A 26,032-nucleotide genomic window follows, 5' to 3' on the forward strand; every position below is an offset into this window, starting at 1 on the left:
CGATTTTCTGGTACAAAAAATCAAATAGAAATCGAAGGAAAAGTGAATTTACCTAATCAATATTCTGGCGCCTACAACAGAAATGAAATGATTATGTAATCCATTTTCCATTGTCTCTTTGAATTTTTCTTCAATTTCCATTCAATTGCCGTTCAATTTCTACATCAATAAGATTTAATAAGTGCTATTCGCTTCTAATCCAATTTTGATTCAATGTTTTGTGCAAGAAAATTGATTCCTGCATGCAGTGGAAGGCTGTTCGGAAGCAATGCAATATGCAATGCATGCTATTGAAACACTTCTCAACTGGTCTGTACTGTAGCTACAGACCTTTTTGTCAAAACAAAATTGACTCGAAATTCTGGCGGACCCTAAATAGGGGTACTCACGGTACAGATTCCAGCGCAGATTCGAGCAGATTTCAGCTTGGATTCCGTGCTGGATTTTGCGCCTCGGTCGATGACCGAGCGTATGCGGCATTGTCCGCGCACCGCTCAAATGGTTACGTAATGAGTACATATTTCTCAATTGCCACCTGGTTAGGGTTGCTGAATTCTTGTTGCCTGCTTGTTCGCTCACAGAGCGCCCACCTCTTTTGGTAATTCCAACCTCGGTGGCTGAGCGGCAGCCATCAATGCATGACATGCGAGCCTCAACTACAAGTCTCATATTGTGCAGTACTCATAAGAATGTGGACGTCGATACAGCCTCTGAGGTAATAAGTGAATGATCTGTATTCAACTGATATTGCTCCTGAATATCCATGATGAGCTTGTACTACTTAGTATATGAATTGTAATTACATGACCCAATATGGAATGTCGCTCTCTAATATATGTGTTCCTTGATACAATACAAATTGCGCATGAAGGCGTCTAAAAGCGAGACATATATTTCTGTTATGTAAGCCTTTGGAGCGGTGCGCGGGCGGACAATGCCTCATACGCTCGGTCATCGACCGAGGCGCGAAATCCAGCGCGGAATCCGAGCTGAAATCTGCTCGAATCCGCGCTGAAATCTGTACTGTGAGTACCCCTTATGTCATGGGAACATTGCAAACTCATCGGATTTGGACGTTTTCAGACCTGCTGAAACGAATCTGAACTCCGTTTGCCCCCAAAACATTCCGATCGAGCGGTACAGAATTGGATGACTTTGGTTGTGCGCAACTGTACCTATTCTCAAAAACCACCATCAAATGCCGTGACAGAAGGAATGCGATTCGACTTACGTTTTGCGGGCGGTGACTCATGCTGGGGTGGCCATGCAACACAGGATTGACACAGGCCTCAAGCTATACTAGTTGTGACTGCCTCATTGGGATAGAAGGTGCACTGCAGAGCGCCATTACGGCTCGCAAGTTTAACTCGAAACGTAATGCGCTACTATGTAAGGAATGGTATGTACTTGTATGGCTTTTCCTACAGATACCAGTATCTAGAATCTCATATTGAGTTGTCATCCACGCGTTGCTCCTGCTGTGTGGCTACGTGTACACGATACTTATCGCAGTTCCATGCCGGAATGCCCAGCGTACACCGCCTTCAAGTTTTGAGTATATGTACCTGTCGGATTCTGACATCGATGATCGGGAAGTTTGACGTTCTCGGTCGTTATTCCCGTGGTCCACGCCCCTTCTCTCCTCAATCGTTATACCACCACGGTCGAGGTGTGTTCGTTTTGTCTTTTTCCCTCGTATCCATACTGATTCGAAGTAGCGATATAAACTTACGAGATTCGGTATAGTTTCTACAAAACCAAGTCCGCGGAGCCTGACTCACGCGTGTTCCAGAGTTTAACTCACCAAACGCAGCCTACTCTATCGTCTACAGGATGCTTGCAGGTTATGACGTCTATGCACAGCAGCTCATCACACTTGGCCATGGACATCCTCTGTGGGAGCCCGAGCCGAAGGAAGAGACCGAAGTAGAGATCGGAGATGTAGGGTATCTACGTCAGGGCGGTTTCTATCGCATGTTCAATGCCCTCCGCGATCCCCAAGATCCGCTCAACACCGCAGTGGGTACTCCGCAAGACTTCGAGAAATTTACTTGCGAGGCAATGCAGCCCCATCGCGTTGATAACGCGATCGCGCCCGGTCCTGTTGCGAGCAAAACGCTGAGGAAGATCCCAGTCAGCGAAGAACTCAATGTGTTAGTAGCCAACGTGTACTCTTGATACTGTCATCATTGATTGTACTTCTGCAGACACAGCATCTACGAATGCACAGACGATCAAGGCGCCCTTCTCCTTCTCGAGACACCTGCTATCAGAGAACAATTGATCAAGCTTCGTAAATTGAAGAACTATTTCAGTAAAAACATAAGTAATTGGCATACTTTCGCCGCTGAGGAGCTGGGATTGGACAAGAAGCCCGAGGATATCATCTTCGTTCGCGGTTGGGTGAAGACTACCCGGTGGGCCATGGCTGTTTTCACGAATCAGGCGAAATCAGCCAAAATCTCATTTGAAGGAGATTTTGCATTGCCTGCTCCTGCATCGTTCTCGCTCTCGGTATCAGAACATATAGCTCCACACTTCGACTGCCGTTCAGGGCCCAGGGACAGGCTTCACGGAGCAGGACAGCATCCGCTCCCCGATCCAAGTTGGCCTGCAGATCGGTGCATATTCCTACATTACATCAGGCTGAAGAAGCGATCCCTCTTGCCGGATACAATCGAGGCTGCTGCTGAACCGTCTTCATCAAACGGCGGGGATCGCGGCAACACTATGAAGGGTGGATCGCAGGTAAGCCACTTGACGGAGGCTCGGCTCACCGTGATCTGACCAGCAAGAATTTGATAGCTCGTGGATCCTGTCGACTATATCTTGGATTATATCCTTTAGGTAATTTCCGTCGACCCCGTGTGATGTCCGATCGCTGAGACATTGTTCTTGAGCATTCGGACGCTAACTCCGCGGTAGCCAGCGACAGTGATTTTATCGCTTTGGCAAATGTCAGTGCTATAAATTGCCGGCTACAATGAACCTAACAGCCAAGCCCTGCAGGAATACCTGGATATCACCCCTTCAATCTTTGACGATGCACGCGCATTCCTCGAGAGCGCAGAGCCTCTTATCAAAGTGACTGCCGAGAAGCGTGAGTCATTCGTAACGCGAAGAAAGTCAAACTCACGATCTCACCATGTTGCAGTTGGTATGCTGTTGCTTACAAGCGAAGAGGATCCAGAGGAGGACATCCAGTCTACGTACCTGGAGACGGACACTCGCAGCACTGACGTCTCCTGCCATCGGATGGGGAATGGCTTCAGCGGAGTGCTATCGAAGACGGGTAGTGATGTAACCTCAGGTGAGAATCATGTGTACGCATTGCCCACCTCTACTGATGCTGGTCAGCACAAGTGCTTAATCTGACTGGAACCTGGTCGAAAGTCTTGAAAGGTCAACGTGGTCCAAGTATGCTGTGTGCCGTTGGCATGCCCTGTGGTCGCTTACTGGTTGTGTTTCTTATGCAGTGCCGCCACTATCTTCTCCTCAATATTTCGCACTGCAATACCTGGACTTGAGGGTCCCCGTCAACAATTTTGTTCTAGCTGAGCTTGTCTCGCTCGAAGCCATGAGACGTACGTCACGTTCGACATATCAGCCTCTCGGCGGCTCGGTCGTCGTTTACCGGCCCGAGAAAGAGAAAGAGTGCTTGCCGTTGGCGATGACGGTGAATACCGGAGGCGCAACAGAAAGTTCCTGCGGCAATGCCCTCGAAACGTACGGCTTTCACATCTATCGGTGGAGCCTACCTCCAAGCTCACCTTAGTACTTTGTCTAGTCCTCTCACTCTGATCGATGCTTTCTGAGTTTTGGGTGCGCTTGCAGAGATACCTTCTCGGAATGGGTTCATGTCCCCGGCTCATTTCCTCATCCGTCCGAATATGGATTTTCTACCTGCGACTGTGCCATTGGTTGTTGCTTCGTATGTCTGGGGCGTATTGGATCTTTGCCTTGGACAGATTTGCGTGTCTTTCGTGTACTATATCATCATAAATGTGCTCTCTTCAATGGAGATCGTCTGTCGGATGTGCGATGTGCTTGGTGCACCACGAGCAAATACAAACGAGCCGATGTCTTGCATGCAGTCAGAAGGCCATGAGCAACGCACCGGCGCAGCAGATATGATACAGACGATAGAGGTTGTGCGTTAACCCGACTTGCCTTCTAGCTGTCCTTCTTTTGCCTCCTTCTCTCTGAGTTCTCGCCTCCGCTTCACGTCCCAGTTGTATAGGGCCGTCAGCATCTCTCAAACGCAAACGAGAGGAAAAACCGAAGCTCCCACGCGATCGCAAAGTGCGATTTACCCAACCTTATTGTGAGTTATAGTGAACCAGTTCCTCGTCCACATATAATAGATACTTCTCAAAGGAGAGTACTTGCAACAGTCGCCGTGTCCTAGCCCATTACGGTAATGCGAGTGGGCGATGAATCCACGGTGAGCTGACGATATGCATGATTTGATCCACAAGAGACCTTGTCATTGTGCAGTCTCGTGCACAGGTGAGAAACTCGTCATCTTAGAGCATCCGCTGGTCACAGTCATTCGGGACCCACGGATTGCAGCTGCTAGCGTTGACCGTCTTGTAGACATTGTGTGAGTCAAAGGGTCCTCGGATGCATCGTTCCGCCAATCCTGCTAGAAAGCACGATTGCAGAGGAGCACGATCACTCAGGCTCTCGGGAGTGGCATATGTACGAGATTCTTCCCAGGTCGAGTGTAAGCTCCTGTCTGTTGTAAAATAGAGGCTATGAGTCGTAAAGGTCTGTACGCAGACTTTAGGGAATGGTCGTGAATTGGACACTGTGTATCCGGTACACCTGCTAATCGTTCGATCTCAAGTAATGAATCATTGCTCCTATATTTTCGGACTGCTAAAAGTCAAACCAAGGATTATAGGTTCTCCGGCGAAGAGCGCAGCATGATTTATATAGTGTCGTGGTGATACACGCACTAAAGGAGACTGTCATGAACAGGAAACGGAGAACCTTACGACACCTGAAATCCCATTGTCTTTACCGGCACGTAGGGCTCTTCCAGATATTTGATTTCGTCGTCAGTGAGTTTCAAGTGGACCCCCTCTACGAACACAATCGCATTCAGACACAGTGAATGGTAGGTAATTGATAGCTCACCCAGAATGTCCTTGAGGTTCTCCAGGCTCGTCGTGCCGACCACGGGCGCAGCGACGACTGCGCAGCACAAAGTAAGACAAAGTGCCTGTTTACCATCGGTCCATGAACTCACCGTCTTTAGACAGTTCCCAAGCAATCGCAATCTGAGCCATGCTGACTCCCTTCTTCTTGGAGAGCTCCTCGACCCTTTAGGAGCACGATCAACGTAGGACCCAGAGCACAACGCCCATACACACAGACCTGTCAATGATCGCCTTCAACGCCGGGATGTCCTGATACATCTCAGACACCCAGTCGGTCGTCGCGCGCTTCGTGGCCGCTTGTTCGCGGAACGGTCTGCACAGAAGGCCGCGGCCCAGGGGCGACCACGGGATCGCCGAGACGCCAAAATACTGTGCATGACTGGATTTAAGAGGGCGCTAATGGCAGGAACAGCTACCCACTGACCTTCAGGGTGGGGAACATCTCGCGCTCTTCCTCGCGGTATATGAGGCTGTGGTGGTCTTGCATCGAGATGAAGGGCGTCAGACGGTTGGTGATGGCATAGTCTGAGAGCCCACTCTGTCAGCCGGTCAGAACATACAACGACGACGGCGGTGCGCTCACTCTGCAAAGCATGGACTGCTCGGAAAGGTCATTAGTACACGCTCAATGTACGTAGCCTGAGGGGATTAGGCACTCACACTCCCAAGCATAGCAAGAGCTCAACCCGATATAGCGCACCCAGCCCGCTTTGACCACGTCGTGGAGGGCCTCCATCTGGTCATAGGTTGACTTACGTGATATGCGTGCATGATCGTTGCGATTTGCTCACCAGTTCTGTTATTTCGTAGCCTTCCCAGAGCCTATGTACTGCCAGGAGCGGAATCAAACCCGACCCCTGCACAAGGTTTACATTTTGAAAAAAGGTCCTACCTTGCAGGACGTCGATGTAGTCCAGCTGCAAGCGCTTCAGGCTGTCCTGTACAGCATGGAAGATGTGCTTGAATAGAAGATGATCAGTCTTGCGACATTAAGCGTCAAGCAGCGTAAGCAAACCTTGCGACTGCCACCATATTGGTTGACGCAGCGCAGCTTTTCTTCGAACTCCTTGGGGTTTCTGAGAAACTCTTCCCGCCGCGGAGACACATAGCCGGTAAACTGGCGATAGGTTGTCATCTATACGTAGTAGCTCCCTCGTAGACTGCTAACCTTGGTCATGACAACGATTTCCTCGCGGGGCAGGTCAAGCTGTTTGATCGCTTTGCCGAGAATCTCCTCGGACAAGCCATTAGAGTAGATCTGAATTGTCGATCAACATCATATCAGAAAGCCGATCCGAACTACTTACATTTGCGGTGTCGAATGTCTGGACACCCGCATCATACCTGCGCCAGTGCAGTTATACTTTTTGGCGGTAGGTATAAAGTCATGCTCGCGGCTCTTACGCATATTTGATGTGTTTGACGGCCTCCTCCTCTCCGAGGAACCAGTCCTGGTCGCACCATGGCGCGCCATACGTCATGCAACCCAATATGATTCGGGAGACTTTCAGGCCAGACTTGCCCAGCTTGACTGGAGTGGATGCTCAGCATCAAGGACGATTGCGACGCCAAGAGAGAGCTACGACGCACCATAGGGAACCCTTTTGGAGGGAAGTGCGGGGATTGTCGACATTCTCTGTTACAGAAGGCTAGAAGCACGAGCAGTAGTTGCATTGTCCGCTGCACTGGAGTCCACTTTATATCTCCTCCGAGCGCGGGCTGATTGGAATGTACGTCCCCTTCCACGCTACCACTGGCACATCTGATTACCAGAGAACGGAGACAAGTGGAGGCAGCGGGGACATGTGGGTACAACGGAGAGGGTGAGTATAGCGGAGACAGGTGGGTACAGCTGTCAACCTAATTCAGTGGAAACGCTCCTGACGTTGGTGGGCACCACTCGAAGTCGAGGTAGACTCGAACGCGCTAACGTACAATATGGACTTCCGAAGCCTGCGAAGGTTCCAAGCGAGTCACTACTCTGCTCACAAGAAACTGGTGCGGCTAACGCGAGATAGACGCGACATATTGAATGTTTTTATGTTTTCTGATGGTTCGGGATGAGTGGGGCGCGCTTTAAGTTTGTCCCGGTATTCTGCGGTATCCGTAGGCGAAAATCGTCGATAAGTAATCATAGCCTTCGATGCCATGGGATAGATCCAAGTTGTATTGCCTTCAATTGAGATAATAGTTGCTTAAAAGAAGGTCTTGAGGTTGCGCCAGTGTCGCCGTAGCAGCATGCTACTGCTAAGCCGCCACTCTGTGTACGGACGGGTGAGAGTCGGTGGGCATCGCGTGAAGCGAGATATGGTGGACGAGACGAGATGTGCCTCCCTCTCGCGCATGCTAGCGATTGGAATTGGAGATAGTGTCGCGGTAGGAGGCTAGGGTGTCTGTCTTAATTGTCACCTTTAGACTCGAGAATAGATCATTAACAGGGCGTAAGAGAGTCGATGGGGGAGAGTAGTACAGTCGCCCGATGCAGATGTACATACGAATCAGACGCGAGATGACTGTTGAAGGTGAGCGGCGCCGTCTCAGGGAGTACGAGTTACGACTCTATTTACGGATGCGTAGCCCCCCCCCCCCCCCCACAACAAGCGGGTATCTTGCGATGTATGAGTGACATTGATAACAAAAGCAGTAAGATGTCAGGAATTGCCCGATTGGGCAAGCTATTACGCCTCCCAGTGACTGGCGCCTTTCCGCGGATTCAGGATATCCATCATCAGGCATCAATGATCTCCTTTCTCTAATTCATACATTGCAAGATGTTCGCCACGGTTTCTCGCGACATACTCCCGAGAGAACGCTTTGACATCAATCACTCTAAGCCGTGAGTGCGTCCTGTTTATCTGGCTTCCAGTTCTAACTGCCATTGCCTTTCTAAAGCCTAGTTTGTAGGCCTGACTTTCAGTCCCAATCGCCTTTCTACAGCCTGGTTTGTAACCATAGCTCTCCTTGTCGTGAGTGTGGTGCGCAATTATGAGCCTGAGGCGTTATACCAGAAGCGTGGACGGCACCATCCCGGTGCGAGCGCTGCTATACGAGGACGAGGACCTCATCGCTTCCCAAGACGGCATCGGCATCTACGATGGGTGCGTCCGTCGGTCTACGATTCCACTACATAGTATACATATTCACCACCTGTTTCTTGCAGCACAGAAAAGTCCGCCCCACACCAGTCCGGCACCGCACACGCGACCACCCATCGCCTCTTCTACATCGACGCCGCGCAACCCATCGCGCGCTCCTTCGAGCTCGACCTCGTACACGTCGCCCGCACAGAGCACTACGCTGGGCTCTTCACCAGCTCCCCCAAGATTACCCTCCACTTCCACGCCCTCCCCGCGCCGCTCAGTGCCGGCGACGACGGCGCAGGTAGCGCCGCGGACGACCCCGCATCCCGCTCGTGGACGTGCGACGTCTGTGCGTACCGCAACCCGCCCGGTCTGAGCCCCGCCGCATCGCGCGTCTGCGCGCTCTGCGGCGTCCCGCGCTCGTCCGCACCCAATCCGGCCGTCGACATCCCCGGGAGCGCAGCGCCGCCCACCAGTGCGCTCCACCTATCTACATCTCTCCCCGCGTCGTCCACGGACCTTCGTGCTCCGACGTCCGCAGCGCCAACGCGGTCTCCCACACCGCCCGCCTCCGCGGATGCCGACGGCGAGATCGCCTGCTCCGTGTGCACGTTCTTGAACCACCCCGCGCTCGCAGCATGCGAGATGTGTGGCACCCCGCTCCCGCGGCGTCCGCCGCCGCCACAGCAACAGCAAGTCCAGGCTCGATCCGCGCCTGCATCCCGCCCGACAACGCCCAGTGCAGACGATGACGGGCCGGACACGCGAATGATCAGGCTGAGCTTCCGGCGCGGCGGGGACAAGGCGTTCTATGCAGTGCTAAGACGGAGCTTGCTGGGGAAAGGCTGGGAGGTGTGTGGATCGTATGTATGCATCGAAGCCGGGATGCTCATGGCCGTCGATCTAGGTGAAGGGCGTGACGAAGCCCACGAATACAGTTAGATCTTCTGTGACCACCCAAGGACACACCGCTACGCTCTCCGGCATCAGTGGGTCCCCGCATATCTCTCCAGCCCCGTCGAGGTGCTCATATCCAGGTCCACACTCGCAGATGGCATCCTGCGCACGGTCGAGACCACCGCGGCGAGCTCCCAGAACGACATGGAGGACGCGCTCAAGGACCTCGAGGCGCTCATGGTCAAGTGGCGCGACATGGTCAAGCTCGCACAGGACCTCAACGAGCGGCTCACCGCCGTCTCCACCACCGCCCCCGCCACCCTGGCCCCACCGGCAGCCAGCACCGAGGGCGCAAGCACGGGCCCGGCGCTCACCACGCAGGCCGTCGAGCCCGAGGAGGCGACGTTCATCCGCTCCTCGCTCGCGCAGCTCGGCGCGCAGATGCCCAACGCGCCCGTCACGCTCGACATGATCCGCGACGAACGCCGCTGGGTCGACGAGCTCGCGCGCGAGCTTGCAGGCGTGCTGCAGGGCACCGGGGGAAAGGGCGAGGGCATCATGCGCCAGCGCGGCGTCGTCGGCTTGGACGAGGTCTGGGGCGGGTGGAATCGCGCGCGGGGCGTCGGTGCGTATCCCTTCTTCTGCGCCCTCCCCCCCCCCCTTCTTCCCTTCCGCAGCCGCGTCTACTTGCTGATTGTGCACTTGACGTGCTAACCACTGATGGTTGCCTTGACCGTCAGCTTTGATCCCTCCCTCGACCTTCCTGATGGTGCTCCCGCACCTGCCCAGCCACACATCTCCGCCGATCCAGATGCGCACGCTCGCAGGCTCGGGGCTCTCGGTCCTGCACACGCCGCCCTTCACGCGCGCCGCGTTCGCTGCGCGGCTTGTCGGGCTGCTCGCTCTCGGTGCGCCCGTCTCTCTCCGTATTCCGTGCGTTCGGCTCATCACACACTCCTATCAGTGGGGCCCAAAACGGTGGTCGAGATCGCGCAGGAAGAAGCCATCCCGATCGGGCTCGCGCAGGAGATGGTCGTCGAGGTAGAAGATGAGGGCGAGATCTGCAGAGATGAGGGCGGGGCGGGCATCAGTGCGGCTGGGTTGTCGCAAAACGGTGAGGTGCGGTGGTGGGTGAACATCTTCAGGGGATACGTATGGGACGGACAGACGGATTAATTGAACACGGGAGCGACAAGTAGACAGAATCACCACCGAAACGATGCACTGTAGTTCATGCGACACGCCGGGCACTCCAATAGACCATTCGTATTGCACTGTAGCTACAGGGACCACGGTTCGGTGCAGAAACAGTAAACAATGCGAGGCACGACATAGCTACGACGAACGGCAAGACAGACGGACACTTTAAAGAATATAAGATACGCTATATAAATCAAGCCCAATATATGACAAGTAAGTACGAACGAACTCGGATGAGGAGGGGGCGCGCGAAGGAAACGCGTCTAGCGCGGATAATTACGGTGAGCAGTAAGTACAACAGCAGGCAGCGTCGAAGGTCAAAGTGTGCCCGGGGTGTTTGGTAGCAAGGAAACGTCAGCGACAGCGTTACTAGATACATTATGGGCGAGGGCAGTCCGAGATTGCGACGAACAGCGATTATCTGCGAGTACGGCGGTAGAATAAATTAGGGCGTGCGGGCTAAGGTAGTATGGGCAGTGTTCTTCCTTCCTTCTTTTCTTCCGTCAATTTACATGTGCACGGGGTGCGCATCGTTGTGGATGAGCGCCGAGTAGGAGTCCGAGTCGAGGCCAGGCATGCTGTAGCTGTCCATCTGCGGCTGCGCCATCCCGTAGAGGCCGTACTGCGGCAGCTGCTGGTGCGCGCCCTCCGCGGCCAGCACATCGACGAGCTCGTACGACGCCGCCGTCGCGTACTGCATCGGCGAGTCCGCGCGGTACGCCGTGCTGTACGCCGCATCGCGTGCATACACCTGCTGCTGCTGCTGCTGCTGCTGCTGCTGCTGCTGCTCCGCGCCCATGTGCTCGATGTTGAGCATCTGCGACATCTGCTCCTGCAGCTGCCCGCTCGAGCTCGAGCGCGAGTGCGCGCGGCTCGCGGGCACCGTCATGGCCTGCGCCTGCTGCGGCGCGCCGTACCCGAGCGGCACGCTGTACGCCATCGGGCTCGACTCGGCCGAGTGCGCGTGGTGGTGCCCGGGCACGGCGTACGGGTGGTACGAGCGGCCCGCGCCGTGGTCCGAGATGGCTGCCGAGAACGGGCGGCGGATCGCCTCGCCGTACTTCACTGACGGCGTCACGCTGCGGTGCCGGCGGATGGGGCCGGGCCCGCCCATGTCGAGGTCCGCGGGGTACAGCGCGCCGTGGTCGAACGTCGCCTTGTGCGACGGCGCGGACAGCGACGTCGCGTAGTCGCCGTACGACGGCGAGAGGCGCATTTGGTGCGCCGCGACGCTCGTCGCGGTGTACGACATGCTCGACTGCGGGCGGACGCCGGCCCACTGCGTCTGCGGCGGGCTGTTGTTCGTCGCGCCAAACGCGTTCTGCTCAGGGGACCCGCCGACGAGCTGGCTCAGCTGCTCGGCGTAGTACGGCTCCTGCGCGTCGTCCGGGAGCGTGTCCATCGCGGTGGGCATCGGGGGCGCCATCGCGCTGGTCGCCATCACGAGGCCCTCCTCGTCGCCCTGGATCTCCTGGACCTGGCCCTGCACCTCGACCTCGTACATCTGCACGTTCGCCATGCTCGCGACGTCGCCGATGTAGTCCAGCGCGGCGTCGTCGCCCTCGAGCTCGTCGACGTCCTGCTCGCCGTCCGCGGCGCCCTGGTCGGCCGGCGCGGCGCGCCCGTGCGTGCGGTAGTGCTGGTTGAGGTTGTCCGAGCGCGAGAAGCGCTTCTTGCAGTGCTCGCACTGGTACGGGCGCTCGAGCGTGTGGGTGCGCAGGTGCCGCTTGAGGTGCTCCATGCGCTTGAACATGCGGCCGCACGAGAAGAGCGGGCACACGAACGCCTTGGAGCGTGGCAGCGCCGGCTGCTCCTGCACCACAGAGCCGGCCTCTGGCCAGCCCTCTGAGAACACGGCAGCATTGTCGGCGTAGGGAAGGGTGTTGGTGCGCATGTGCGCCTGCGGGAATGCCGCGGCGGGGAGCGTGTGGCGCGACTGCATAAACGGCCGCGTGGGGTCTTGCATTTGCTGCTGGTACACATTCGGAACGGACGGCATGGGGCTTGCTGCGGGGGACGGGACGCCCATGGGGTGGCCGCCCTGCAGGACCAGCGACGGGTGGACGGGATACTGCGACTGGGCAGACATGTTGCCCGCGGCCGCGCCAGGGCCGACGAGGCCATTCGCGTACGGCGGCTGGCCATGGCGCCCAGCAGACGACGCGACGACCTCCATCGCGCGGCGCTGGCGCTCCTTCTGGGACGCGATGAGGTCCGGATTGCTCTGCGCGCCAAAGTCGCCGCGCGCCTGCGCGACGAACATCTCCGCCGCGCTCATGCGGCTCGTGTCGCGCCCGAAGCGGTCCACGTGCGGCTCGGGCGCGCGCACGCCGCCGCCGCCGTGCACGCGGCCAAACTCGTCGATGTGCGGCGGCTCCCCGGGCCCGGGCGCGAACGGCCCCGCGCCGTACCCGTACGCGCTGGGGGAGCGCCGCGCGGCGTTCTTGTGCGCCTTCTTGCGCCGCTGCTTGTACGTCGGCGAGCCCTCGAAGAGCGAGAACATGGAGAAGAACGGCGAGTTCGGGCCCTGCAGCGCGGAGGGCAGCTTCTTCGGCACGCCTTGCGCTGCGCGCGCACCGTCGTCGCCGGCTTCGTCGGCAGAGAGATCCGAGTCGGCTGCCTTCTGAGAAGACGCCGCGCCGTCGGCTGTGTCGCCATCACTGTCCGTGGACTCCGCCAGGCGGACGGCGGCCTCGAGTTCGCCTTCGCCGGTCTGGGCCTTGCTGAATTGCTCGTATAGCGACCGCTTAGGGTCGTACGTAAATGAGAGCGCGGGCTCGCCAACCACAATGGTGGTGGGCTCGAGGCCCATTTTCTCCCGTTTAAGGTCGCGCTCGAGGGCGTCGAGGAACAGGCGGTCATGTGGTACGGAGAACCTGCGCGTTACGTGAGCGCTCATTCAGGTCGTAGACGGACACGTGCCCGACGCGTACCAATAGAAGACCTTCTGTTTCTTCTGGGTGCGAATACACTGGTACTTGAACAGCAGGTCGAGGAAGGGAGACTGTGTGAGAGCGCACAGTCAGCGATACGCCGGTCCAAGGCGCACCCGCGGCAATAATGATATTGCGCAACGAGGCAGCAGAAGCGAGCGTGACGCTCACCTTGGGCTCCTCGAGGCACGCGTCGACGCCAGGCTTCAGATTCCTGAGGTCACTGAAGACCCCCTCCTCGAACTTCTTCATGTTCCGCACGGGCCTGCCGAACGCCTCGAACCGGAACACCAGCGCTCGGACGATGTCTGTCCCGGTGATGTGGTACAGTCCGCCCCAGAGGACACATGACACATACTCCTGGTTGGGCAGCAGGAAGCGGTTTAGCGCGGGGTGTGCAGAGCTCGGGTGCCCGATGGGCAGCATGTGCGGGTCGCCGGGGCCGTCTGCGCTCCAGCGCGACGGTGCGGTGGCAAGAAAGAACTTGAGGCGGTCGAGGTGGTTGATGAGCTCGCGCTCCTGATGGGTGAGCGGCCGCGTGAGCCCCCCGTGTGGGCCGGGGCCCAGCGTCATTGCGTCCGCGATGGACGGCATGGGCTCGTCCTCGGACTGGGTGCCCGACTCGTCGTGCTCGCCGCCGTGCAGCTCGGGTGCGCGGAAGGGGTGCGCGGTCTCCTCACCGGGCTCGCGGTCGTGTGTGAGCGCGCTGGCAGTGGATATGTGCAGCGACGTGCTGGGGACATGGCTGTCGAGCGCGGTGTAGGCGAGCTGGTGGTGGTATGCGTGTGGTGAGGAGTGCGCCGAGGAGGCGGCAGATGCGGGGCGCGACGAGGAGGAGGCTGAGTTCATGGGGACATGATGCTGCGGGGAGGGCTGATATGGTGCTGAACTGTCCATTAGAACGAGATGTATACTTGGGGCGGTGGCAAGAGAACGTGATGCGCGGGGGTTCGTAATGCTATAACTGTGGGGGATGATGTTGAGCACGATATGGCGGATGGGGCGATCAGGAAGCTCACATTAAGCTGATGGCGCGTGGCGATATGGGCAAAGGAGGTCAGCACACAGGAGGAGCGGGCGAGTCGAAGGGCATGCGGGTACCTCGACGTCCGATTATCAGGAAAGTGCGATAGGAGAGGACGGGGCGGGTGTGACGGAGAGAAATAGGAAATTATGGAATATTTGAGGATGGGGGAAGGAGAGAAGAGAAAGAAAGGCGGCTGCCGCTGGCTGAGGGAGAGAGAGGGCGTGCCAGGCTCTAGGGCGCTCCGATCCCGCTAAATCCCTCCCTCCCTGATTTGGCCCCGCCACGTGTCCGTCCCCGCTCCCCCTCATCATGCCCACCGTCCTGCTCCCATCAGCACAAGCACTGCCCGCGAGAGCACGCCAGGTACACCCTACAACTCGCCCTTTGCAGGTCCGCAGCTGCAGTCCGCCGCCGAGGCGCTGCCCATCACATCCACATCACCACAGCCACATGCCCCCAGCGTCTGTATCCATCGGCACACATTCGTCGTACACTCACAGGCACCCCGCCCGCTACTGTACTTATCTCTCCTGCCACCGTCACAACCCTCGGCGGACGTCGCCACTCGCCCCGGTAAGCGATAGGGGCGATAGGAGCGCGTCGCCAGCACCGACTCTGAAATAGCACAGCAGCGGCATCGATGCCAGGCGCGCGCCTGAACGCCGTCGTCTGTGCAGCGCTCACGGTCCTGGCTGCCCAGCATCCGCCAGAACAGGCATCGACGCGTCCAAACATGCCACTCTCGTGATGCCCTCCCCCTCCTTGACTGTTCGTCAGCATTAGCTGCCACCCGTCTGTCCGAAAGATTTGCTGCCTGCAGCCCACAGCCCGCATGTGACGTCCTCGCACGCCAGGGGGATGCCGATTCAGACCCCGCGAGCACCGCAATGATCTCCATCTCCATCACGAGCCCGGGCGGTCCTTGTGCCTTGGTCTCTCGCACAGATCAACAACAGAGGCGACTTCTATTGTGTGTGCGTGCGCCCGCTCCCCTGGGCCGGCGGGCGCAGCGGCCTGCGGGCGATCATCGACATCGCGCGTACGATCCCAATCTCCGGCACGTGCCCATGTCCTCCCCCCGCTAACCGAGCCGGAGCCTCGATCGCGCACATGGCGCGGTGGTAAACCCCGGACGTGCGCAACACGCAGCCTCCGCTCCCCCTCCCGGGGCCAAGCCAGGCTAGCACCAGCCGCGTCGTGATTGGGGCTGATGCCCACAGGCGCCCGATCAGATGCTATCGGTCGGCTGCGCCTGTGCCTCAAGAATGCACTACGCCCGGTGGCGGCCTGCACACATCGGCGAGGCTGTGGGCCTTGATGCGGCTCATCCATGAGCAGCATGGGTCGTCCTTCTCGGCAAGCCCAATCACCTCGCCCGCGAGCTAGACGGCGATCAAGGACGCAGAGGTGCACTGCAGGCGGGACGTCCTCATTGCGGACGCCTTGGGCGTCTTGCGAGGAATGCGCACGCGCACTGCACAGGCCGCTGCCCGTCGTCTCCAGCCTACGCCGTTATGTTATGCGAGCACGGATCCCCACACAAAAGCGTCATAGTGCTGCACGTGCAGTCGCGTTTGTATCCATGATCACCTCCGTGCCCTCGGAGGGAGCTTGATCCACAGTGGCGCGAGCCAGAGCGTGTCTAGCTGCAGTCGCTGCCCTGTGCGCCAGCGGAGTATCCGGCGCGCTCCTGCATTCAAGTGAGCAAACGCGCCGTCCCCGTCGCACACGTATGCTCGTGACCGAGACGCTCCGCCTCTAAGGTCGTGGGCAAACCTCGCTCAGGCATTCACCAAATGCCGGCGCGGCGCGGGGTCTGGCAGAGGCTCATGGCGATGGATATTGACGGTGGCGCAACTGGCGAATGGTGAAGGCGAATTTAATTCTAGAGTGCAATTACAGACCGATAGACGATAGCAGTGACTTTAAATCACACTTCCCCGGAGCCTTCTCCTCGGCGTTGTGTATTCCAGCTTCCTCCGCCTCGCTGAGGAGTACAGCACCCTTCCGAGCGTTGTTTAGTTACTTCAATCAAATATTGAATCTTCGTCGGTCAGAGAATTTAGGTTATGTCCACATGCCTGCTCCTTTGTTGATGGCTCGGGCGGGCATGGAGGAGACAGCATATATTAAGTTGCGTGAGAGATTCCATGCACCTCAAATATTGTACTCAGGGTCTGAGCCAGGCCTGACCTTCCCGAGCTGCGCCAGCAATCACCACTCGCTATCGCTGCGCCATTATAGTGGCGCGCGCCAGGCGCGGCGATTGGGCGCAATTTTGCCAACAACCAAAAACACCACTGTGGCATACTGGGTAGTCGGCAGAACCCCCATGGCGGCAGGCGCGACCTGCCGCCAATCAGAGCGCAGAATTCCCCGGAATCGGAATCTCTCAGGACGTTCGCAATCCGATCAGCAATTCTGGCTCCTGGGCCAATCAAGCAAGGGGTGCCGACTTGGGGGGTCTGCCGACTATTAATTACCCGGCTAGTATGCCACAGTAACCGCCCCCCGCGAAGAACGCCCGCCCGCGCCACGTCCGGCACCAATATTCATCGTAGTGTCCGCGTCCAGCGCGCTATGCACGCCAAGATCCAGACGCGCGGGTCTGTGGCGCGATCGGCATCGCCCCGGTGCGTGCGCTGCATGCCGGCACAAGACATAAGGCGCGCACGGCGAGGGCCCGAGCGGCAGCTGCAGCGGCACGCGCACGCCGTGAATAAGCCCGCCCGAGGCTCGGCGCGCAAATGGGGCATCCGCCGTGCGCTGACCACACCAAGGTCCACAACGCGCTTGTAATCCCGAATGCGGGGGCTGGATGCTGCGTCTGCGCACTTGGCACACAGCACGCAGCACGCAGCACGGCACACCGACCGGGGAGGCCGTCTCGGGCCCGCTCACATGCATGGGCGCGGGTGGACGCATGCACTGACGGACGGGCGCCAGCCCAGGCCGGGAAGCGCGGGGCGCACTCACGATGGGTGTGCACCGAGCATGTGCGGAGGCCCATGCCGAGCGGGAGGGCACAGTGGAGCGCGGGAGGGCCAATATGAATGTTCGCGCGCGCCGTCCGCGGCTCGGTTGACTCCCTGTCGCCGCTGCGCCGGGCCTAGCACCAGTGGGACCGAGTCAATCCCGGTGGCGGCCCAGGGCACGCAGGCCCCATCACGCCGGGCGTCCGGCAGTCCATTGTGCACTCGGCCTCGAGAGAGAAAGAAAGAGGCGCGGACGACGAACACGGTGGCTTTGCGCGGAGTGCAATGCCTCGCAGCGGGACGCGGCGACATCAGGCCTTGCTCGCCAACGTGACGCGCCCGGAGCCCCCCTGGCCGCCGCACGCGCAGTGGGCGACCCGGGGCTACGACCAGACCCCAAAGCACAGGCGCGCATAGATGGTGACGACGAAAGCGTCCGGGGCTTGGATGTCGGTAACCTCATGTACGCCGGTGGTGCCTCTGCATGGTCCGCACTTCTCGGCGCGGGCGCGTATATAGCTGGTGGCGCATCAGGAAGCATATGCCCTATGACGCCCGAAGTGTAAACATCCCCATCAGCGCAGCACTGCATTGGTTCGATATCGCCGGGCCGTGGTGTTCCTGGGCACTTCGCGCCAATCCAATCGGACGGCGGGCAATGCTGCGGCCAATGACGCATCCCCAGGCTTGAAGAGACCGTGTCCGGACTCGTGCCAATCAGCGCGGCGGTTGGACAGGTCCATGTATGGTGTACATGGCTGAGGAAATCCGCGTAGCTGAGGTCCGTGTGGCTGCGGTCGGTCGCCAGCCCGACCCGAAGGGCGCTGGAGGATCAGAGGCATGATTGTAATGCAGACCACAGGGCGCACTTTTGAAATTCATTTACGCGCGGTGACGATGGCTCATGAGGCCGCGCAGTCGGGTGAGGCACAGTGATCCCACGGAACGCATCAGCGCGGTGACGAGGGTGCAAGTTCACATCAGGCGACCCTTGGTCGGGCAACATGAGCTAGTGGGAGCTGGCTACGGCATTGGCATCGCAATCAGTCTATCATGGCGCCACGGAAGTCCAAGACTGACTCGCCAGGACACCATCTCGAATGCCACGGCCTCACGGGCTTGTTGGCTGTTGCGGCATCTTGACATCTTGACAAGCTGATGCCCATATACCCGCATGTGTTGCGGGCATCTTCGCGTGCCGCCGGCCTATGGACGGAACTGCACGAGATCTGTCAACGGGAAGATGGTCAGGATCTAGGGCCAGATTGCGATCTGAGCATGAGCCAGACCCACATCTTCTTCCTCGTCCTCGAACAATGGGTGATGTTTGTGAAAGTCGGCTCGACCACATTATCAAAGGATCCAGCATCCACTCTGTGTTCCCCGGCTCGCGCGTAGTCCACAAGGACACCGTCGCGTCGAGGTCCGATCTTTTCTCCTAGTCTTCGCAGTGCTAACCAAGAATAACGCAAAAAATATATCGCCAGCGCCATAACGCCCTTATCTGACAACCCGAGCAAAATAACGACGGTCTAACATTAGTACACATCTAGGTTATCGACAGGAAGGGGAGACGACGTATGCTGAAGCATCGTTCGTGGCTGTTGATACAAGCGGATAGGGGTCTGTATGAGGTATCGGTGTGGGCAATGGTAACGCTGAGAACGTGATCCGAGAAAAAGCAAGACGTGCGTAAGTAATGTGCGAGAGGAAACTTCGTGGCCGTCGTGTAGGTGCAGCACGAAGCGATGGTGTGTCCGCTAGACAGGGATGGCTACAAAAATCCGAACACTGAGCGTGGATGCGTATGCATGTGTACCGGGTCGGGTACGCCCGTGAGATGCTGGCCTGTGGGGGATGCGGTGGATGCAGAGCGAGATGGTGAGATATGCGAGACAGCGAGAATGCGATGCAGTGCAGCAGACATGACGAACGCGAGAGGAGAGGACGAGACACGATGCGCAGATTGTCCAGATATCCCATGTGATGAACGCCGGCTAGATCTTCAACTCCCTGAACCCACGCACGTCGACACGCCCGGTGCCGTTGTGCCGCCATTCTGCGTTGGCCTCCTGGTCGTCCTCGTCCCCGTCGGTGTCCTGCACCGCGGGCTTGCCGGCGGCCTTCTTAAACTTCCCACCCGGGATCACTATCTTCCCTGCGCTGGCTCGCGTGCGCGCTGTCACACGCGCGACGGGCGCGGGCCGCGCCTTGGGTAAGCCCAGCGCTTTGCGCTGGCGCCGAGTCAGCTTCCGCTCAGGCGGTGCTGTGGGAGGCGGCGTGGCGGCCGGCGATGGGACTGAAGATAGCGAGCTGACCGACTCGGGCGATGATCCAGAGGCGGACAGATCGGGCGTGTCAAGATCAAGGTCATCGACCGGCATATCGGAGCGTTGCGATGATGGAAGCTCGGCAACTGGCAGCGTCTCGTCGGTGCGTGTGCGCGACGGTGCGCGGGATGAGCTCTTGGCACGCTTCGCCGCGCCTTGAGAGCTGTCTGAGGCTGCGAGAGACGACGCCGACGATTCGTCAAAAGTCCGTTTGGGCGAACGGTATGCGAGGACGTCGCTCGATATGTGTGCTGGCTGGGTCGAGAAGGGCGTCGACCGTGCCGTGGAGAGCGGTGACGGAGACCGAGAGGCAGGTAGTGGAACCTGGGAAGGAGTTACAGGCGCTGCAATCTTGCTCTCTGCAGCCAGCGCTAGCGCAGCATGTTTCGACGCCTTTGTCTTAGACTCGGGCTTGGTCTTCGCCTTCGAAGCTGGCTTCTTCGATACAACAGGCGTTGCAGGCTCGACATCCGCCGCAGATACCTCCCTCACATTCGGCGGGCCAGCGTGTGGACCACGCAGATTGCGAATAGACGAAAAATGCTCCCAGTCATGGTATCTGTGTCATGGCGTTCAAAGTTATGCACAACAGACGAGTGGAGTTCGCACGCACGCAACGTACACAGGTCCTGGAGGGTCGTCCTCCTCGGATGGCTGAGGGGGCACAGGCGGAGCTTTCTCCTTCTCCGCGCGCTTTCGATCACGCGCTGCTCGCCGTTTCTCACGCTCGTTCAAGTTTGACTCGTCTGGGGCTACGGACGTGGATGGGGCGGAGGGTGTCGTTGGCACGTCGGCAGCGAGGTCCCCGCCCGCTGCCCACTCAATCACGTATACCAGACCCGGCTGGATCACCTTCACGTTGCGGCGGGTCATGTGCGCGAAGGCGGACAGCTCGAGGTGGCCGCCATATGTCGCTACGGGTAAATTTCGAACCAAAGGCCAGGTTAGCGCTGAGGCAAGCGGGGGTCAACACGAGCGGGGGACGGGAGACCGACCTGGTTGTCGCATGCACTGGAGGTGCACGTCGAGACCCCGCTCGTCGTCCACGAAGGGCTCGTAACGCTGCTTATGTGACGCTATCCAGTCACATATGTCCTGTCGCAGCTTCAGGTGGTACGAGGGCGTGCCATGCAGCTGATCGGATAGCGCGCGGAAGAGGCAGTTGCCATCTCCCAGGGTCGCGGCGGCATACAGGCCCATCGCCCGCAACTGCTCCGTGAGCTGCTGGGTGTTCTCCGCAGGGTCGGGGAGCGCCTGGAAGCCCTTGAGGCTGTAATCCACCATTTAAAAAAAATTGCACACACCTTCCCTCTACTCCTCGTCGTTCGTGAGCGCACTGGACAGTGACGAGTCACACCCTGATCAACCCCGTCGAGACCACATGTCCGCGAGCAGACTCACATTGGGGTACGGGCTTCGCATTCCTCCTCTTCGATGGGCCCATGCGTGTGTTGGTCTTTCAATGTCTGTTCGTCGGTGGGGGTGGTGTCGAGCCGTCTCCAACCTTCGAGGGTGCGGTTCCGGGTCCTCCGTGGGACCTCGAACACTGGAAGAAAATGTCTTGTTCCGGACGCCTTTGTTCTGGAGGGCGTCGCCTGCTCGAGGAGAAGGAGGGGTGCTGGATTCTCTAAGCGGTGGACCAGAGGAGAACGTAGGGATGTGGTGCAGACAAGATAATGCACAGGCAAGAGGCAGGGCGGTCTTCGATGAGGCGGGGATGTTGGTCCAGATGTAATGTGGTTCGATCTGCAATCGGTCCATGTGTCGGTTCGATCACGGATCGATACAATGAGCGTTTATTCAACTGCAGCGCTCGAGCTCAAGCGCTCAAGCTCACGGAGGAGCCGTGCGGCCATGCTATGCACTGGATCGTCCATGTGTCAAAAGATTCGTTATGGTGGTGCATACACTTGCACAGTCCTGCTGGTGGCTTACAGTGAAAATGTTTACACATCAAGAACTGTGTGGATGTGGATGAGTAGTGCCCTAAGTATCATGCACGCGCTGAAGGCCAGCAATGTTATGCCGGTCATCTGTCAGTTGCCCCAGTCATTGGGACTGATAGGCACAAGGTAGAACGTAAGACACAAGCCGAGGACGAGATACCTTGCCAGATAGTAAAGCAGAGACAGGAACCATGAGTTACAAATCTAGGCAAGAAATATAATGTAATGGTACATCCTACAGATAAATTAGTCAACAAAGTACAGGTGGCGATACTCGAGTATAAGTGCAGTAACCCACGTCTATCCTTCCAGTCATACAGCAATAACATAGGTACAATAAACAGTCGAGTCCTCCAACATTTCAACACAAACTAGAATGCTGTATTCATATGGTTGCGTGAACTGGCAGCGAGCGAAGCGCGCAATTCCCTGACCAACCGCTTCGCTGTGGTCTCCAGTGGATCCTCACGGACACGGCCTACCTCAACCACCGTCTTCTTGCGTTCCTTCGTCGACACCACGAGCCCGACCCTCCTCGGGGAGAACGACACCGACAACGTGTCGAAGGCGAGCGGCCGGATGCCCCCCTGTCTCCCTTGCGACGACGAGGCCGATTGTGTTCGCTGCGAGCCCCGCACGTACACGACGCCGTCCCGGATCCCGTAGATGCGCACGAGGTCCTCGAGCCGGCTGCGCGGCTGCATGAGGTCGAAGAGGTCCTTGAAGCTCTCCTCGCGCTCGAGATGCAGCTCGCTGTCGTCCATCCAGACGTCCTCGCGGACCTTCAGGGCGATGAAGAGATCCAGGATGCGCGTCTCGCGCTGCAGGGGCTGGACCGGAGACGACGGCAGGCTCGCCTGCGCAGGATCTGGGGCGGGGAAGGGGTCGGAGGTGTACGGGGCGCGGATGAGCGTGTTGTAGGCGGGTAGATACGTTGACCGCAGGACGTGCATGCAGGCTGTGTAGAATGTGTTATGAGCAGGGGAATAGGTGCAGAGGGATAGGTGCAGCCTGAGGATGCTCACCGATGTACAACGCCCGGTTCACTCTCCGGAGGCTCATGTTGAGCCAATATAGGATTTTCCGTTGTCCCTCTGGCTGCCCTTGCGGAAAGAGCTCGTATACTATGCGTAGTAGCGGGTAAGGCGGTAGTGTCACTAGAGTAGCGCGGGTTCCGTGGTGGGGGAACGGAGGGGGATCGAGCTGCTCTGATGCCGCGTACGGCGGAGGGGGCGAGAGTATGCTCTTCTCGTCGAGGATGACCATCTTGGTTGAGATACAGTGCAAGACGATGTAGCGCACAAGTGTGTCGTCGACCTGTAAGGCAGAGTTATAGCCTGAGAGAAAGCGCAGCCGCAGTACGCATGACAGGGCCAAGTGCACATATGCTTTGATCGCAGGAAGCACAGTTAAGCCCGCATTCAATTCGAGTGTCTCGTGCGATGCCGCGCGCCACTTGCATACCAGCCAGCCCAGGAACTTCACTGAATCCCAAAGACGACAGAGACAAACTCATTGTGTCAGTGCGACTTGCCGAACAGGACTGGTTCGATCTCGGCTAGCCGATTTGTGTCGTGATCGTATGTCGGACATTCCCGGAGCCCATTGCGTCACTCAAAGTGACACCAAGTGTGTCGACCCGACATGAGTACGATGGCATTCATTCCTCAGCCGTGCAGATCCAAACGGATTTACCGACCACTGCGACGATCCCTGAGGGCGCCATGAAAATAATATTTATACATAACCAAAAATAAGTGTCGGAAATCGGATGAGTGACATTTGCGACGAACAAAGCCTTGCTCTAGCAAGCGCGGTCGGCCTTGATCATTGCAATGAAGCGGCGTAAATTGAAATGGCTTGTTCCCGGCTCATATGAACTCTCAATAAATGATATATAGAATGAGAGCGATAACTCACGTAGCGCGATCCCTTTTTTTCTTCACAAGTGCGTCACGGAAGATGCCCGTGACATGGGAGTAGCCAATTACATTCGGTAACATGATGGTGCGTTACACAATGGTCACGACTTTTCTTCCGACATAATTAGCGCGCGAGTCTTTGCACAGTGCGTCCTCAGTGCTTCCTGTCATACCTCCAGGTTTCCAGCTGCGCTACTGTCTTCACTTGCCGTTCGCAGCATCATTTTTCAGGTGTGTAGTTTTTTTCATCTTGTATACCCGCCTAAAATTGACAAACCAGAAACCAGCCCGTAGTACGACTCCCAGCGGTTCCCGATGCTTGCAAATTCACTCCGTGCGCAGACCTTCCGCGTCGCCCTCTCGTCCAGACAATGCGTTCGAGCTCTTGCGCGGTGTCATCCAACTGTGCTCACGAGAGTTACGCTACCTAAGAATGCTTACTTCTCGAGCACCACACGCACATCGGAGCAGGCATCCGCTGTTCCCGGCTTTCGCGAGCACGCTGTCGAGGCTGAAGAAGACTTCGAGGCTGAAGAAGACCTCGAGGCTGAAGAAGACCTAGAGACAGCACCGCAAGAGGAGGCGGAGACGTATGCGGAGGAAAGACCGGTGACGAACACCTTGTTTGTCGGCAACGTGCTCACATGGGCTACCGTGGACGACTTGGAGTATGTGTTTAATGACTTCGGGAAGATCAGCGTGCGCATGAGTGAGTGATCCGTCTATCGTTCAGCCGGGCATGCTCCTGATCCACTACAGAGTTCACGGGGGCAGGCCAGAACCGCGGTTTTGCTCATGTCGAGTTCGAATCCGAAAGCGAGGCAGAGGCAGCCATGCGCCGGCATGCGGAGAAGCCGTTCCAACTACGAGGCCAAAAATTCCGACTCGATTATGCGACGTCGAAACCAAGCTACGAAATAGCTGCTCCGCGGGAAGCCGAGCCGAGCCGGACGCTCTACATTGGCAATGTGCCCCCCACAGCTACTGCTCAGGAGCTGGGCAAGCTGCTCGAACCTCTGGCCCCTATCAAGCGGCTGCGCATAGGTACGTCCCTTGCTGGGTATGCGACAGCAGACTATACTGACGCGCGATGCGTTTACCCCAGACGGTACCCATGCAGGCTCGCCTCGTGCCTTCGCCCATGTCGAGCTCGAATCACTTGAAGATGCGCAAGCGCTCGTCGAAAAGACACGCACCGAGCCGCTCCAGCTGGAGTCGCGGACGCTCTGGGTCGCGTACGCCCGCACAGTGTCGGGCGGGGATAGGGCGGTACCGAGCGCCGATCCAACAAAAGTGAATCCCACTGTGGGCTTCCGCAGACGCAATCCTCCCAGCGCGAGCCTTTGGGTGGGTGCGTTGCCCCGCGAAGCGACTGAAGAGGACCTCGTGAAGCTGTTCGCGCACGTGGCGGAGCCGATCGCTGTGAGATTGTGTAAGTCCTATCCTCGGCGTGTCCAAACTTGAGAGCGCTGCTGACGAGGCATTGTGCGACGTCCCATTCCTACAGCGAAGCCGAAGGACGGGAGACCGAAAGGCTGTGCCCACGTAGACTTCTCGACACAGGAAGAAGCGATACGCGTTATGGAGAATAACACGAAAAAGGCGTACAGGCTGTGGGATCGTGCGGAGCTCCTGCTGGACTACGCCACACCGCTGGTCAAGCCGCAATTTCCGCCGCACTACACACTCTTCGCGCCCGGCGTCGAGGGTGAGGAGGAGGACGTCCGCGCGCTATTCAAGGATCACGAAAAGAACATCCGGAAAGTCGTACTCCGTACGTCCAGTTTCATTACTCCCATTCTCCGCTTCTGTACTGAACGACCATGGCAGGCCAACGACAATTCGGCGACGCGAATACGCGGGCCGCCTTCATCGAGTTCAACTCTGTGGAAGAGGCGACCGCGGCTAAAGACGAGTTGAACGGAAAGAAGATCAAAGGTCAGGTTCTGACGTTGTTGTACGGGAAGCGGTCCTCCGGCACGTCTCCAAAATTGTTCCCTGTGTGGCGCCCGGATAATTTCGGCATCAAGAAGGGGGGCAGAGGCAGAAACGAGTCATGATCAATGACTGTGGTGTGCGTGCTGGGGTGAGCACCTCGGGGTCTTGCTGTGAAAGCGTACGCCCGCCGATGCTCACTTTCAGCGCGTCTGTCCGCCGGTCAACCAATCGACGTTATTTCACAGACTGCTAATATCCTGCGGTTCTCCTATGCTTCGCTGTAGAACTACCATCATAATGTCTCAGGCGTTTGTTCCACCCCTCAGCTTGTCGTCCAATGCTATTGCTATGCTACCATTTTGAACAGAAGCGCCCACAGCCTCACTGAGAGACTGGATTGTTGCATCGAAGTATTCAGCAAACGCTCGTTTGTGACGGTCTGCTTTGCAAGCATCTTGTGGTCCTTGTTCCTGTTGGCATATGCATTTACTTCGGGACTGTTCACAGGGAGCTATCGTGTCTACTTAGACGATACCTCTTCATGCTCAATTGCTCGCGCGTCTTTTTTGCGGTCTTCGTGATGGCTGTCTCGCCGTGCAGCTCTCTATCACGCCTCATC

The 26,032-nt window shown here is 57.8% G+C and overlaps 7 protein-coding genes across 7 annotated transcripts; 3 read left to right on the forward strand and 4 right to left on the reverse strand.

Annotated features, from left to right (window-relative positions):
* Positions 1-1,377: 1,377 nt before the first annotated feature.
* On the forward strand, positions 1,378-3,775 carry POSPLADRAFT_1050548 (hypothetical protein; the record flags this gene model as incomplete). The annotated part of the gene is made up of 7 exons (XM_024480008.1): positions 1,378-1,399; positions 1,793-2,153; positions 2,208-2,748; positions 3,010-3,100; positions 3,155-3,310; positions 3,358-3,417; positions 3,477-3,775. 7 exons carry the CDS (start codon positions 1,378-1,380, stop codon positions 3,773-3,775), a joined length of 1,530 nt encoding a protein of 509 aa, XP_024333436.1.
* A 1,221-nt stretch (positions 3,776-4,996) lies between these two features.
* Positions 4,997-6,798, reverse strand: POSPLADRAFT_1062471 (hypothetical protein; the record flags this gene model as incomplete). The annotated part of the gene is made up of 14 exons (XM_024481518.1): positions 4,997-5,088; positions 5,143-5,199; positions 5,255-5,328; positions 5,383-5,534; positions 5,590-5,690; positions 5,749-5,763; positions 5,826-5,901; positions 5,957-5,994; positions 6,058-6,124; positions 6,181-6,282; positions 6,334-6,423; positions 6,473-6,509; positions 6,570-6,696; positions 6,756-6,798. The coding sequence occupies 14 exons, from the start codon at positions 6,796-6,798 to the stop codon at positions 4,997-4,999; spliced, it is 1,071 nt and encodes a 356-aa protein (XP_024333437.1).
* A 1,352-nt stretch (positions 6,799-8,150) lies between these two features.
* Positions 8,151-10,318, forward strand: POSPLADRAFT_1159244 (hypothetical protein; the record flags this gene model as incomplete). The annotated part of the gene is made up of 7 exons (XM_024487406.1): positions 8,151-8,263; positions 8,326-8,720; positions 8,787-9,097; positions 9,153-9,234; positions 9,297-9,767; positions 9,883-10,050; positions 10,107-10,318. 7 exons carry the CDS (start codon positions 8,151-8,153, stop codon positions 10,316-10,318), a joined length of 1,752 nt encoding a protein of 583 aa, XP_024333438.1.
* Positions 10,319-11,099: 781 nt separating this feature from the next.
* On the reverse strand, positions 11,100-13,848 carry POSPLADRAFT_1186464 (hypothetical protein; the record flags this gene model as incomplete). Its single annotated transcript, XM_024489226.1, has 4 exons — positions 11,100-12,149; positions 12,459-13,218; positions 13,270-13,346; positions 13,447-13,848. Coding segments are annotated over 4 exons (2,289 nt in total), but the record flags the coding sequence as incomplete, so codon positions are not given.
* A 5,426-nt stretch (positions 13,849-19,274) lies between these two features.
* POSPLADRAFT_1076531 (hypothetical protein) lies at positions 19,275-21,211 on the reverse strand (the record flags this gene model as incomplete). Its single annotated transcript, XM_024482925.1, has 5 exons — positions 21,009-21,211; positions 20,912-20,943; positions 20,603-20,861; positions 20,221-20,521; positions 19,275-20,166 (listed from the first exon to the last, which is right to left on the reverse strand). Exons 1-5 carry the CDS (start codon positions 21,049-21,051, stop codon positions 19,275-19,277), a joined length of 1,527 nt encoding a protein of 508 aa, XP_024333440.1. The 5' UTR covers positions 21,052-21,211.
* Positions 21,212-21,924: 713 nt separating this feature from the next.
* Positions 21,925-22,819, reverse strand: POSPLADRAFT_1186467 (hypothetical protein; the record flags this gene model as incomplete). Its single annotated transcript, XM_024489227.1, has 2 exons — positions 21,925-22,511; positions 22,579-22,819. 2 exons carry the CDS (start codon positions 22,817-22,819, stop codon positions 21,925-21,927), a joined length of 828 nt encoding a protein of 275 aa, XP_024333441.1.
* An 863-nt stretch (positions 22,820-23,682) lies between these two features.
* On the forward strand, positions 23,683-25,780 carry POSPLADRAFT_1041902 (hypothetical protein). The gene is given in 7 exon segments (XM_024477995.1): positions 23,683-23,706; positions 23,763-24,013; positions 24,032-24,184; positions 24,235-24,519; positions 24,581-24,907; positions 24,983-25,249; positions 25,306-25,780. 6 exon segments carry the CDS (start codon positions 23,791-23,793, stop codon positions 25,533-25,535), a joined length of 1,485 nt encoding a protein of 494 aa, XP_024333442.1. The 5' UTR covers positions 23,683-23,706; positions 23,763-23,790; the 3' UTR covers positions 25,536-25,780.
* Positions 25,781-26,032: the final 252 nt, after the last annotated feature.

This window comes from Postia placenta, assembly GCF_002117355.1.
Source record: "Postia placenta MAD-698-R-SB12 unplaced genomic scaffold POSPLAscaffold_22, whole genome shotgun sequence".
NCBI classification, from domain to species: domain Eukaryota; kingdom Fungi; phylum Basidiomycota; class Agaricomycetes; order Polyporales; family Adustoporiaceae; genus Rhodonia; species Rhodonia placenta.